Source organism: Paroedura picta, chromosome 2 (assembly GCF_049243985.1).
Source record: "Paroedura picta isolate Pp20150507F chromosome 2, Ppicta_v3.0, whole genome shotgun sequence".
NCBI classification, from domain to species: Eukaryota; Metazoa; Chordata; class Lepidosauria; order Squamata; family Gekkonidae; genus Paroedura; species Paroedura picta.
The window spans coordinates 119,852,035-119,865,544 of record NC_135370.1 but is presented as its reverse complement, the minus strand read 5'-3'; the positions used below and the strand labels follow the sequence as shown (position 1 = coordinate 119,865,544).

Genomic DNA, 13,510 nt, shown 5'->3' with positions numbered 1-13,510 from the left:
ACTGTGAGAGGGAGGAGGATTCCTCTCATGTAGCTGCATCTTCAAGCACTGCTTTTCCAAAACCTCTTCCCCTCCCCCACTGCAGCAATGCTTTTAACCCCCCCCCCCCACACACACACACCACATTTTTTACAAAGGGTTAATTTTTTCCCTGGAACCATGTGGGCTCAATCAACGGGTATAAGTATCTGCAGATGAACCTCCCATGTGGCTATCAGAACATATGATATTTAAAACATTCAATATATGCAATTCTGCCTTTGAAAAACATCACCTGAAAAGAATTATGATGAGATTGAGATGGGACATGATTGCTGTCTGAAGTATTTAAAAGGCTGTCACTTAGAGGAGGGCAGGAAGCGGTTCCTGTTGGCAGCAGAGGATAGGACCAGAAGTAATGGGTTTAAACTACATGGACAACAGTCCTGGCTAGATATTGGGGGGGGGGGGGATTTCACAGAGTAGCTCAACAGTGGAATCTGCTGCTTAAGGAGGTGGTGAGCTCTCCCTCACTGGCAGTCTTCAAGCAGCGACTGGACAAATATTTTCATGGATGCTTTAGGCTGATCCTGCATTGAGCAGGGGGTTGAGCTAGATTATAAATCCTAATTGGACTGGACTGCCTAGAAACTGTCATGTGCCCATGTCCATCTCGGTTGGGTTTCCAGGGCTGGAGGTAGAATCTTCCACTCCACCCCTACCTTCCTGATCCTCTCCTGTTTATTCCTTGCCTCGCTGCCAGAGACAAGCGGTATCACTGTGTTCCCCTTTGAAATGTTAAACAACTCTTGTAGTGACTAGCAGTAGAAGGAGAGCAGGAGAGAGAGCTCAGCCTGGCTGGCAGGAGCTTCCTCACCCCTTGACGTCAAACATTTTCCTGCCTATATTCTGGGGGCAGGAGCCCAAACCCATATATACTCCTGTGGGTTCTTTGTTCAAATTGTCATCATCCATCTCCTTGCTGTAATGAACCTCCACTGAAACCTGTTTCTGTCTGTTTCGTCTGATAAACCAACTCTGATCAAGTGCCTGATGTTTTGGGGCTTTGCTCTGTTGGGTCAGATGGCAAACTTCTGGATGTGTTTCTCATGGGTCATTACAGGAACTTCTTAAATCTTTTTGCTACCCAGCAGTTTGGGGTTAGAAATTTTAGCCACAACATTTAATATTCTTATCAAAACCTGAGCTTGATTTTTTTTTACATGTCTAACATAATTTTAAAAGATGAAAAGAGGAATAGAGCACACTTACTTTATCTAGGTCTGTGATCTCCAGAAAGTATTCAGGATATGTGTATGAGACACCCACGTTGTTTACTGAAACAAAATATGTTTTATTTGAACATGCTCACAGAAGGTTTGCTATATTAAATTAATATTTGTACTGCCTATATGTTTAGCCATTTATTTTAACTGTGTGAACCTATACCCAGACAACACCTATGTTGTGCTAACTAAACTTCAAATTAATTTCTTCCAAATTCCTTAGAGTTCTAAAAATGCAGACATATGAGAGCACTGGACCACACTATTCAAATAATTCAGTTAAGCAGTCTATACAGATAGGAAGCAGAAAAATACTTTAAAAATACTGTTGAAAGCTCCAATGGTTCCTCTTTTGTCCCAGGACTCAGATAGCATGCATAAGGACTCTTTATTAGTCAAAAGTCCTCCTGGAGAAAAGCCAACTGATCTTAACAGGTGTGAATTCCCTGTGGTTCTCTTTGATATTACTTTAGACCAGGGATTCTCAACCAGGCCGTCAGGACCCTTTCGGGTCCCACAGGGTTTCAACAGGGGTCATGGCAGGGCGAGCAGCTTGGTTGGGGGGGGGGGTACCACCACTGTTGCCACTCCTCCTGCAGGCGCCACACAACAGCCTGATGGGGTAGATCTGCTTAGAGCAGCGGAAAAGAGCGGGATCAGCATGGTGGGACAAGAGGTAGAACTGAACTGAGAAACCCCGGAAAAAAAACAATTTATATAAATCACGAACAATGGATTTTCACACCACTGGTCAGTTTTGGTTTAATTTCTGTGAAAGAACACTTGCATAATTTTATAGTTGGGGGGTCACCACAAAATGAGGAACTGTCTTAAAGGGTTGCGACATTAGGAAGGTTGAGAACCACTGCTTTATACATGTGAGGATTGTATAACTCTATGCTGTCCTCTTTCCCAGTTAACTACAAGTACTTCTCTTTAAGTTTTAACCCTGTACAAGATCACACACATTGTTCTTCCTTTATCATTAAGGAAGTCTGAACAACCCTAAAAGCAAATGGCAAAGAGAACGGAGGTCCTGTGGCTGGGCTGAAGGGAACAGGATCAGGAAGTGCACCTTCCCTGCCTGGATGGGGTGCAACTGATATCTGTGCCGCAAGCCAGGATCCTGGGAGTGACTTCTGACACCTCCCTTTCTATGGAGACTCAGGTTACTAAGGTAGCTCGGATGGTGTTTTTTCATCTTCCTCAGCCCGGCTACTAGCACCCCACCTGTCCCCAGAACATTTGGCCAGTGTGATCCATAAAACAGTCACTTCCAGATTAGACTTCTATAACTTGCTCTAGGCAGGCCTACCCTTATCTCTGACCAGGAAATTGCAAGTGGTGCAGAATGCTGCTGCACGGGTCCTGACCAGGTCACCCTGGAGGGCCCACGTTCAGCCTTTATTGAAATATCTTCACTGGCTGCCAGTTTGCTTCTGGATCAGGTCCAAGGTACTGGTTTTGACCTTTAAGGCTTTGAGCAACTTGGGCCCTGCTTACCTATTGGATCGCCTACCTTCTTATAGCTCCTGCAGGGCACTCCGCTGTGCAAGTATGAATTTGATGATGGTCCTGGGGCCCCAAGAGGTACACCTGGCCTCGACCAGGGCCAGGGTCTTTTCGGTCCTGGCCCATACCTGGTGGAATGAGCTCCTGGACGAGCTGCAGGCCCCGACAGGACTCTCGGAGCTCTTATGCTAGCCGTTTGGTTAGGGCCAGGTAGCAATCCCGGGGTGTGAGATCTGGTCCCTCCCCCCTCCCTTTGATCCCCGTGTGCAGTATTGATGGTATTAGTGGCCATATGTCATCTTATTAAAAACTGCCAGTCATTATTACCATTGGCACCAACCCCAGTGGTCCAATGTATGAGCAGAGGTTTTAACAGTAATAGTGTATACTGCCTATTTTATGATGTTGGGGATTGTTTTAAGATTATTGGGGATTGTTTATGATATGTCTTAGATGTGACTTGTTGTACATTGTTTCTTTTCCTTTTTTGTGAACTTTTGCGAGCCAGCTTGCTGGGAGCAGTGGTATACAAGTCCTAAAATATATTTTTAAAAGATGTAATCCCAAAAGGAAGCCTCACTAGGTAAAGAACATACAATAAACTCCTTATTAGGATCCAATACCTTCCCAAACATCTCATCCCATCTCATAGAGGGGTCTTTGAAGGAAATGGAGCAATCTATGGCTATTTCAGTGTTTGGAACAATCGTTTTTAGGAGAAATTGAAGGAAAACAGTTACACACACAAATCAGGAAAATAATCAGGTCCACAGATTAGGCTAAATGTGTAAATCAACTCTAAGGTACTAACCATTTCATTATCAGACACAATTCTGGCCACAGAAACACTGGAATTTTTATTTATTTAAGATACTTTTAAGATGCTTTTTCAAACAAATAGGGACCTCCCTTCAAGGTGACAAATACCAAAACATTTTAAGAATAAGGGTTCTTAATATGCCATTTTTCTCTACCAGAAGTAGTCTCTAAGTGGCTTACAATTGCCTTCCTTTTCCTCTCCCCAAAACAGACATTCCTGTTTTGACCGAATTTGACCGAACGCAAACTATAGTGCATATGGAAATCTTGTGCTTGATCCATCCCATTAAATGAGTACATTCAGTCTTCTAATAGTTATAAGGATTTCAAAAAAGCCCTTAATAGTAGTGAGGTAAGTGAGGCTGAGAGAATCCTGATAATACTATACAGTCAAAACAGCTTTATCAGTGCTGTGGTGAGCCCAAGGCCACCCAGCTGGCTGAATGTGTGGGAACGGGGAATCAAACCCAGCTTGCCAGATTAGAAGTCAGTGCTCCCAACCACTACACTAAGCTGGCTTCTTGGACATTAAAATTATGTTTAGTACAGCATGCAAAGTAATTCAATAAAAATAATAACACAGCATCAAAATCAGGGAGGAGGCCAATATCTGTTACTGGGAATATATATCAAATAAAACTAAAAAAGTTTCACCCACTGGTGGAAGACAGCTATAAAGGGAAACAAAGTCAGATCTCCCTGGGGAGGAGGCTCCAATGTTTTGGTGACATGGTCAAGAAGGGCCTTACTCAGATTGCCACCTATTCTAGTCTCAGATATCAGGGGTACCTAAAGGAGGTCTTCTGAAGATGATCTGAGCAGATAAGATTCATACGGAAGACAGGCCAGCTGAAGCCATGAGTGCTATGAATTGAGCACAGAAGCAAACTGGGAGCCTGTATAGATGGAACAAAACTGGTCCCCACAACCTACTCCAGTCAACACGCTGGCTGAAACTTCTGGACAGTCTTTAAGGGCAGCCCCGTGTGGAGGTTCTTGCAGTAATCTAATCTAGATGTTACCAGAGCATTCACAACAATGACAAGATCTTTCCTGCCCAAGAAGACTAATAAAGCCAAACTGTCAGTAATTAGAGAACATTCTTATATATTTTATATTATATGTTAGCATATTATCTTCCATTATTAGAACTTAACACTCTCAGCTGCATATGATGAACTTCTGCAAAGTATCCACTGCAGTTCTATTAATTTGCAATGTCTGTGGAAAAAATATATCTATGGAGTAATTTGGAAGATTATGAAGCATCTTCAAGAGATGCAGTTAAGGTATTCTTGCATCATTCCAAATCAAATCATCACTGAAACAATAGATGGCAGCATAAACCAATATGTAGTGTACTACCTCCTTGAAGGCAGTGTCTGAAGAAATTCAGGAGAAGACAAAGATGGAGAGAGTACACTGCAGAAAAAAAATCTAATTAATGACAGCCTTACTACATTAAGTATTTTATGTTTCCAAATACTGTTTGCTTTTGAAAGGTTTTTGTTTTGCTTCTGTGCTATTCATTGACTTATATGGGAATTTGCCAGTTCAAACCTCTGTACAAAGCTGTTTTCACACTCTTCAAATCTGTGAAATCTCCTTTCCTGTCACCCTCAGCCAATTGGCAGCACATAAAGTGTGCTGAATAGTAATTTTTCAAGCTTATTTTTCAATGAAATGATATATCCAAAACTCTAAATTACACATGCTAGTATCTCCATGGAAACTACCTTCCAATGCTTAGAGAGATAGCTGACAAAAAACAAATACGGATTTTCTGAAAGCCAAGATATTCCCATCTGTTGTCTTCTTAAGAATCTTCACACATTATGGAGTACATACACAGACTGGGTATGTGATCCCTGTTGTGTCAGACACAACACAGTCAAATCAAGTTGCTGATTCTCCTCAATTCCTATGCATGCACTGCTTGATTGAGACTGTGATGCACATAGAAATTGGGCCACATACCCCTACACATTATTTTCCCAACATGAAACAGTCCCAAGGAATGCTATTGGGGAAGTCCATATGTAATCCAAAGAACACATCAGTTCCCCTCTGGGATCATTTAAGGGCAGAAAAATGGTGCCAGAGGAAACCTGAAACACTAATTCCATACACTGGAACTGTGTGAATTTGCTACATCTGACACAGTGTAGGGATCCAAACTCAGTCTATGTACTGAATAATGTCTGGCAAGATCTTTCATAGATCTCAGGGGGAATAGAAATGCATTTTAAATACTTTAAGTTGAAACTAGGACTCAGTACTATTAAGGGCCTTTTTGAAATCTTTATAACTATTAGAAGACTGAATGTACTCATTTAATGGGATGGATCAAGCACAAGATTTCCATATGCACTACAGTTTGCATTTGGTCAAATTTCTTGTATCCTCCCTTGTATTTCCACTGTGCAAATTTTTTTGCAATTAGTTCTGGGCACTATTCCAAACAGTATACCACCATTACTTTGCTGTAAGAGCACACCCACAGGTTAAGTGGTTCAAAGAATCCAAAAAGGAGCAAGTTATAAACAGCTGGCACATCATACTGGACTTTTTTAGTAGATCATTGTGTGTCTGCCCCTAAAACTGTAAGTAGGACAAAGCACCAAAATTACATGCACTGTGTCTTCCATATCTTGTATATATATTTCCCTTCTCTTGGGCAATAAGAAGCCATGCCATAACCGAAACACTTAGCCATTTATCTGTACATATGCAGTGCAAAACTGATGAATGGCTGAACAATGCGGATCTTTTCACTGCTGGTCTGTATTTGAAAAACAAGACTACCATGTCATAATGAAGAAATGAATTCAATATACTAATGAGTCCAATATTACTCCCTTAGTCAAGCAAGGAAACTTTCACTGGTCTGACTTAAGTCTTGGGGAAGATCCTCTTTTCTTTCTCCAAACAGGGGAAATATTATAACTGCAGTGCTGTTCATTAAAGAGCAAATTACTAGTGCACACTGAATGAAGCATGGGACAGGAAAACTAATAGGGAATGGAACGGGCAGAGTGATTTCTTGACAGACTAATCGCTGTAATATTAACTTTCTAACTGCTAGAAAACACAGGAGAGTTAGTGCAAGGACATCTATATAAATGATTTTAGAATGAAGTATAGAAACCATATGGTACTTTCTTGAACAGAGCAAAATATGTGTAGTAAGAACAAATGTTTCCATTTTTCAGTAATAGATGTATGAACTATCAAGGCTTCAGATTTGATTTCAACAAGATATAATGCTAAGAAATGTATAATTTTAATCTGTATTTGCTATTTTCTCCCTAGAACATAATTACACAGACACTAGAAACAAAGTGAGACACGAACCCAGGATACCAATCTCAAGTCCTTCCAATCCCTCTTTTATCTTATCATAAACAGTTCCTTGATCTTCAAAATCAGCAACAATAGTTTTTGTTTCTACCTTGAACTTCTCCCCTGAAACAAATAGAGAAATAAAGAATAAGCACAGAATACATTGTCTCACGTCATGAAGTATACTGCCATTGCATGCACTCACTTTCATCAGATAATGGCTCAAGGTGCCCACAGTTTATATGAGTTTTCTTCCATCACTGGGAGTACATGTTGTCATAAAAACATTTTAGCTAACTTGTGCTACTTTATAATTCATACTAGATGTAAAGCCCATTTATAAAAATGGGCGGAACACGGGCATGTACCGGGCTGATGCCTCTGGGAGCCTGGCCCTGTGTAGCTGGGTCATACTTACATGAAGCAGCCTCATTAGATGTGGTCGCTGTTGGCTCCGCGCATCGGCAGCGGCATGGCCAGGGCTCGGGGGCCGCGTAGGTGGCGGGGCCATGGCGGGCATGAGCAGGACGTGGCAGAAGTGTGTGGGTGGTGCTGGTGGCGTGCCGGCTCCACTTGGAGGGCACAGTGTAGGTTTGGGCCGGGGCAGCGTCATGACGGAAGTCCGCGCCTGCGTGGTAGGGGCTGCTGTGTTGGCAGCGGGGACACAGGCCTGGCGTTCTGGGGCGGCGTTGGTGGCGCTGTGGCTTGGCAGCTTGGGCGGGCGCGTCCTCCGCTCATGGGGAGCGGCGCGGCCAGGGCCAGAGGGGTGGTGAGGTGAAAGGGGGTAGTGGCCGGGGGGGGGGGGGTGAGGCGAAGGGCATGCAACGCATGCATAGGAGGGTTTGGCGTCGGCTCTTGCAGCCTGGAAGTGGCTGTGGCAGCGAAAGGACAGAACGGCTGGGAAGGCAGGAAAAGCAGGGAAAGGTAAGTAGGGGCTTGGAGAACGGTTCAGGGGCCCCCGACGGGACAGGCAGGTTGCGGCGAAGTTCCTTGGCAGGCAAGGGCTGTCGCTGGGCAAAGGAACGTTGCCACTGCTTTCCCTGCGCACAGCAGCGTGGGGTGAACTTCCTCCCCAGTGGCCATCCCCGTACTTGGGCAAATTTCGTCGTTGGCCAGTGGAAAAGAGCAGGGCCGCGGCGGCAAAGAGGCGGCAGCCCTGTTCTTTTCCCCGCAAAGAGGACTTACGGTCTGGAGGGCACAGTGGCAAGGATGGCTGCCTGGGAGGACTGGTGAGTCGGCGGCACGCCATTCGTAGGATGGGCCAAGTAGCCAATGGCCACTTGGCCCTGGAGTGCCACTCGGAGGAGCGAATCAGGAGCCGTTCCGAGTTTTTATCCCAGACAGCGCTCGCCCACTCTCCTCCCACTTAGCCCTTAGCCTTTTATTTAATACCGCGGAGCGGTTTACAGATATTCAAGGATAATGAAATCAGTTGTGCCACAATAGTTTATGCTTCCCCCCAACACATAACAAGTTTATTGTAAAAACTGAAACATGTCATGGATATGGACCCCTATTGGATTGAATGAGAATATGGAAACACTACACAAATGGACACCGAACACTGGAGAAAATATTTCTGTTACTATAATACAGCAGCTTTTTGCACTTCCAAGTGTTGTGGAGTGCCATATTAGCAACTTCAAAATCAGATTTAAATTTACATTCTTCACCCATTCTTACTGAATATTTTCTTGCAAGTATTATTTTTCAGTGAAAGGGACATTTCAATCCCTTCAATCTGTTAATTGTTATGACAATTAACCATGGAATGCAAACTGAGTTGACCTTAAAATTATTAGCAGGTCTTACAGACTCTTCAAGTCCACTCCATATATTTCTTATGCAATAACAATAACAATGACAGGTAGTTAGAGATACTAAACAGCTAAATGGCAACTTTAAAGCTAATTCCATATTTAATGACTAATAAATGTACTGTTGCATATTAAACAATTAAATGGTTTATATCCAACCAGCTTGGTGTAGCAGTTAAGAGTGGCGACTTCTAATTTGAAGAGCCAGGTTTGATTCCCTACTCCACATGCATCCAGCTGGGTGACCTTGGGCCACAGTCCTGTTAAGAGTTGTTTTTATAGAACAGTTCTGTCAGAGCTCTCTCAACCCCACCTGATGCACAGTGTCTGTTGTGGGGAGAGAAAGGGAAGGTAAATGTAAGCTGCTTTGAGACTTGAGATAGTGAAGAGCAAGATATAAAAGACAACTTTTCATGTACTGTACATCTTCATTTCTGGTTTTCTACTGTCATGTCTTAGTCCTCTTGCTTTAATCAAGAACTGCCACCAAAACAATTCACCTGTTTTGTCATAGGGACATTCAACATAACCAAGTATGTCTGTAATGAGAATTCATTAGTAGGGATGGGCACGAATTGGCTAATGAACTGAAGTTTGTGATGAATTTGGGCCAGCTTGTGAAGAGCCAGGTTTGATTCCCTACTACTTGTGAACTGACTTTCATGACAGATCAACCAGCATGAACAAATGAATAAATGTTTAATTTCTATACTTCCCCTCCCCATATGCCAATCATCTACTAGCTCATCAACTGAACTACCAGTGGGCACTGGGCCCCACAAAGCATTCAGGAAACCAATTGGATCTATAAATCTCTATAGGCAAGCACAAATATGCCTGCCACTATACAAGGGAAGGTGGTGTAAGGAACCGGGCCTTCAGGGCAAAGTGATATGACCATAGCACTTTATTTATAGGCAAAGATCTCTGCAGCAAAGATCAAATCCAGGGTGTGCCCTGCTTGATGGGTGCGACCAATAACAAACTGTGAGAAATCTAGTGCTACCATGGATGGCCCCAGGTCTGGATTCTGACTCCTGCCTAGAGGTATACTCATCTGCATGGATATTAGTCTCCCAGAACAAGCACCTTGGGGTATTACAACTCTCAGGCAGTTTGGCAGGGCATCTGCTGGTGCAGTAGACAAGCAGTACATCAGATGGCCAAATTCTCAGCTGATTCCCACCCCAGGCTCACACCTTTGATATCTGGGCTTGTTGGTGCGTGGGATGCCCTGTAGGAGAAATACTCTTGGATCAGCACAACCACTCCTCCTTTTCCACAAAATTTCAGGGTGGCTCATCAATGGATCAGAAGGGCACAAACCAAACCCTGAGGTAATATTCATCATGAATTTTGCCATGTTTGTGGTTCACAAACTAAAGTGCACAACGGGTGCATAATTAATATCCCTGAACTTTTAAAGCAAATTGCGGCAGTTCATGGATAGAGGAGAAAGCAGGGATTCAAAGGGAGTGTGAGTCCCTTTGAACTCCTGCTTTCTGTTCCCTGAGAAAACCACAGTGGAGAGCAGACATTTCTTGATGTTTAGCTGTTTTTTGGGTGTTCTGAAACCCCACTGAAAAAACTGCAGTCCCTTTCAATGGGGCCACAAACCAGTTCAGTCCATCAACAAGCCTCATGGCTCAATTCAGTTTGTGGTTCAGTCACAAACCTTGTTTTTCTGGTACATGCCTATCCCCTATGAACTGATAGATTTCCAGAAAAACAACCACATGTTGTAAATACCTAATAATAAGTGCGGCTGGCCTCGACTAGGGACAGGGCTAGGCGTTTCGGCATACGAACGGGTGGTTCACGCCCAAAGCAGTCAACTATTTGTTGAAAGTGATTTATCCTAGCTTTACCAATAGCTGGAAGGGAAAACTATGTTTCATATGATCTAGAAAAATAGGCACCAGCTTGAAAAGAAGAAACTCATTCATAAAAACAAGTAGCGGCCATATTCTTACAATCTTGCTCCCATTGAAAAAACCCATCCCTATGGTATTTTCTCCATTCATGAAGAATCATGAACCTAATTGTATTCTGTTGGTTGCTTGCTGATTTCTCCTCCCTCCTCCCAGCAGATGCAAGTGTTTGCTTCCTACTTTAGCTTTCAAAAAACAGCTGCATTGTTTAAAAATCCCCAGGGATATGCTGCTATGCAGAATGACGACGTAAATAGCATTAAGCCCCTACTGCAGCAGTGGTCTTGTGATCACGTCAGAAGAAAATCAAGTTCAACATCTCTGTGGAGGGAGGAAGAGCCATGCTATTTTTAGCTACATCTGCTCTACTGCTACACATTCACATCTGAAATCTTGCGGTCACTGTATTACCAGAGAAATGTAACAGTGACTTCTATCAAAAGCCTCCTCATTTCTTTTATGGCTAAGATTTACAATTTTTATTATTCGTCAAAGTAATTTAACGCTGAAATAGTGAGACTAATATCCATAGCCACATAAGTATTTTAATGATGTATTAATAGATCATTAATCATTGTTTTTAAAGGAAAAACAACATTATGGAAAAAAATAATCCAGTAGCAAGTTACACTGCTGAATATAATCATAATATAAAGTCTTGTAGAATGGGGGTCATTAACCCCCAGTCTGCGGCCCTGTCCTGGGCCACAAAGGCCACAGTACCAGGCTGCCGCCGGCCGCGCCTGCCTCCCTCTCCCCACAGCGAGAAGCTCGCCGGGTTGCGAGCGAAGAGGCCGCCAAAGTGGCCGCTTTGCTTGTGGCCCAGCTACCTTCTAGCTGCAAGGGGGGAGAGAGGCAGGTGTGGCTGCTGGCATGCCCGCAACGCAAACGCACGGACCTGCTGCTCATGCGCGTTTGCACCCCCTGCTGGCGAAAACACGCATGCATGTTTGTGCGCAGCTGCCGCACGTGCACGGCACCCAGGCTGCCAGCTCTCCCCCACCCTAGGAGGCGGTCCTTGACCACAAAAAGGTTGGGGACCACTGTTGTAGAGTATATCACTAAAATACACCAAACTCTTTAGTGCAAGCAGAATAAAGGAAATGATAATGTGCTCCAGTTGCTGAACAGTACAATTAAAAGGAGAAGAAATTGCAACTGGCAGCAATTACTGGAAACAAGATCCACATGGAGAGATACAGAAGTTTTAATATAGTGACTTGCCCTAGCGACTGGAAAACCCTTTCTATTCTTCTCTAAAACATGTTGTGGATAGCAATCAACAGATTTGCTTAGTCTATAAACCAACGTACTGACAGCCAGTGAAAGATTTGGCATTTCTGCAATTCTGTAAAAGTGATTTTATACTTCTATAGAAGGGATTCCACAAATGCGTGCAGTGGATGAACAAGCAGAGATGATGTCCATCCTATTTATCTCTCCTTGTCCCGTGTGCACCTGAAGTATTCTACAGTAAAAAATACAAATCTTTGAGATATGAACAGTTAGTTCTTCATACCATTCAATGTTTTTTAATTACATTTGATCAAAAGAGTCAAGTAGTTTTAACTATGATACAATTAGGGGTGTGCATTTGACTAATCTAAGCTGAAAAAAAATACCTGAAAAATATTGAGGGTCCCTTAAATGCATTCTAACTGAAGCTTACCTGGTAGTCCTGAAAATTCCCAAATTTTGCAAAATACACTTAAATTCCCTTTAAAGTTTAAATGCCTTTCATTCCCCACTAGAAACAAAGAAGGATGGGGAAACCTTGTTATAAATGTAATACAGTGTAATAGTGCCCTGCATTTATAAGGCATGCTGAGAAGGTTTCTGCTCAAATTCAGTTCCTCTGAAGATATCATCTTGAATTTCAAGAATAGTTCATCTCGAAAAAGCTTTTGATTCCCACATACTAGACCTGTGGAACTGGAACAAGACATTCCCAGATCGTAGCATCACTTTTAAGCACATGAATGCTTTGACAAGCAAGGTTGATAGCATATTGACGCCTACCTTGCTATGGATGTGCAGGTCACAAGAGTAGCACACCAGGCATTCTTCCATCTTTGCCAACCAAGGCTACTAGCACCCTATCTGTCCCCAGAGCGATCCATGTGACAGTCACCTCCAGGACTGACTTGTGTAACTCGCTCCACACAGGCCTTCCATTGTCCTTGACCTGGAAATTGCAGCTGGTACAAAATACAGCAGCTAGATTTCTCACAGGATCACCTTGGAAGGCCCACATCCAGCCAGGACTGAGGCTGCTCCATTGGCTGTCAGTTGCAACCTTTATCAAGTTCAAGGTTTTGGTATTGACTTTCAAGGCTCTTCGCGTTCTGGGAACCACATACCTGAGGGAGTGCCTATTATTTATGCTCCTCTCATGGCCCTGCGCACTGCAGGTATTACAACTGCCTCCTTCAGCAGCAAAAGAGGAACTGACAGGGGGCACTGAGGTTCCAGAGCACAGATGAGGAAAAGAGCTTCTCCGATTCCAGCACAGTGTACTCTAGAGTAGCGATCCCCAACCTGTGGGCATGTGGTCCTTTGACTAATTGGAGGTGGGCCGCGAAGGACGCCTTCTCCCCCCCCCCCCCGGCCCTTTACAACACACTTCGGGTGTCATTGTCTCCCATCACTCCCAGATGGGACTATCTCGTTGCAGAGAAACAAGCTCAGGGTTCCCATTGATTTGTCATTGTCATGAGTTAAAATTTCCATGAAAATAAAATGTTCCTGATGTTCATTGTTGTGGCGTGTCTTATTTTGAAGGGATGTGTAAACACTACCATAACGATCAGAGAGCGTTAGGGCA

At 43.4% G+C, this 13,510-nt stretch overlaps 1 protein-coding gene across 2 annotated transcripts in view; it reads right to left on the bottom strand.

Annotated features, from left to right (window-relative positions):
• The window catches only part of HSD17B12 (hydroxysteroid 17-beta dehydrogenase 12), a 231,456-nt gene that overhangs the window by 28,681 nt on the left and 189,265 nt on the right, over positions 1-13,510 (bottom strand). For both annotated transcript variants that reach the window (XM_077322224.1, XM_077322225.1), the window contains 2 exons: positions 6,951-7,061; positions 1,252-1,316 (listed from right to left, as the gene is read on the bottom strand). In XM_077322224.1, coding sequence (XP_077178339.1) covers positions 1,252-1,316; positions 6,951-7,061 — 176 coding nt within the window. The remainder of the gene's footprint in view (positions 1-1,251; positions 1,317-6,950; positions 7,062-13,510) is intronic.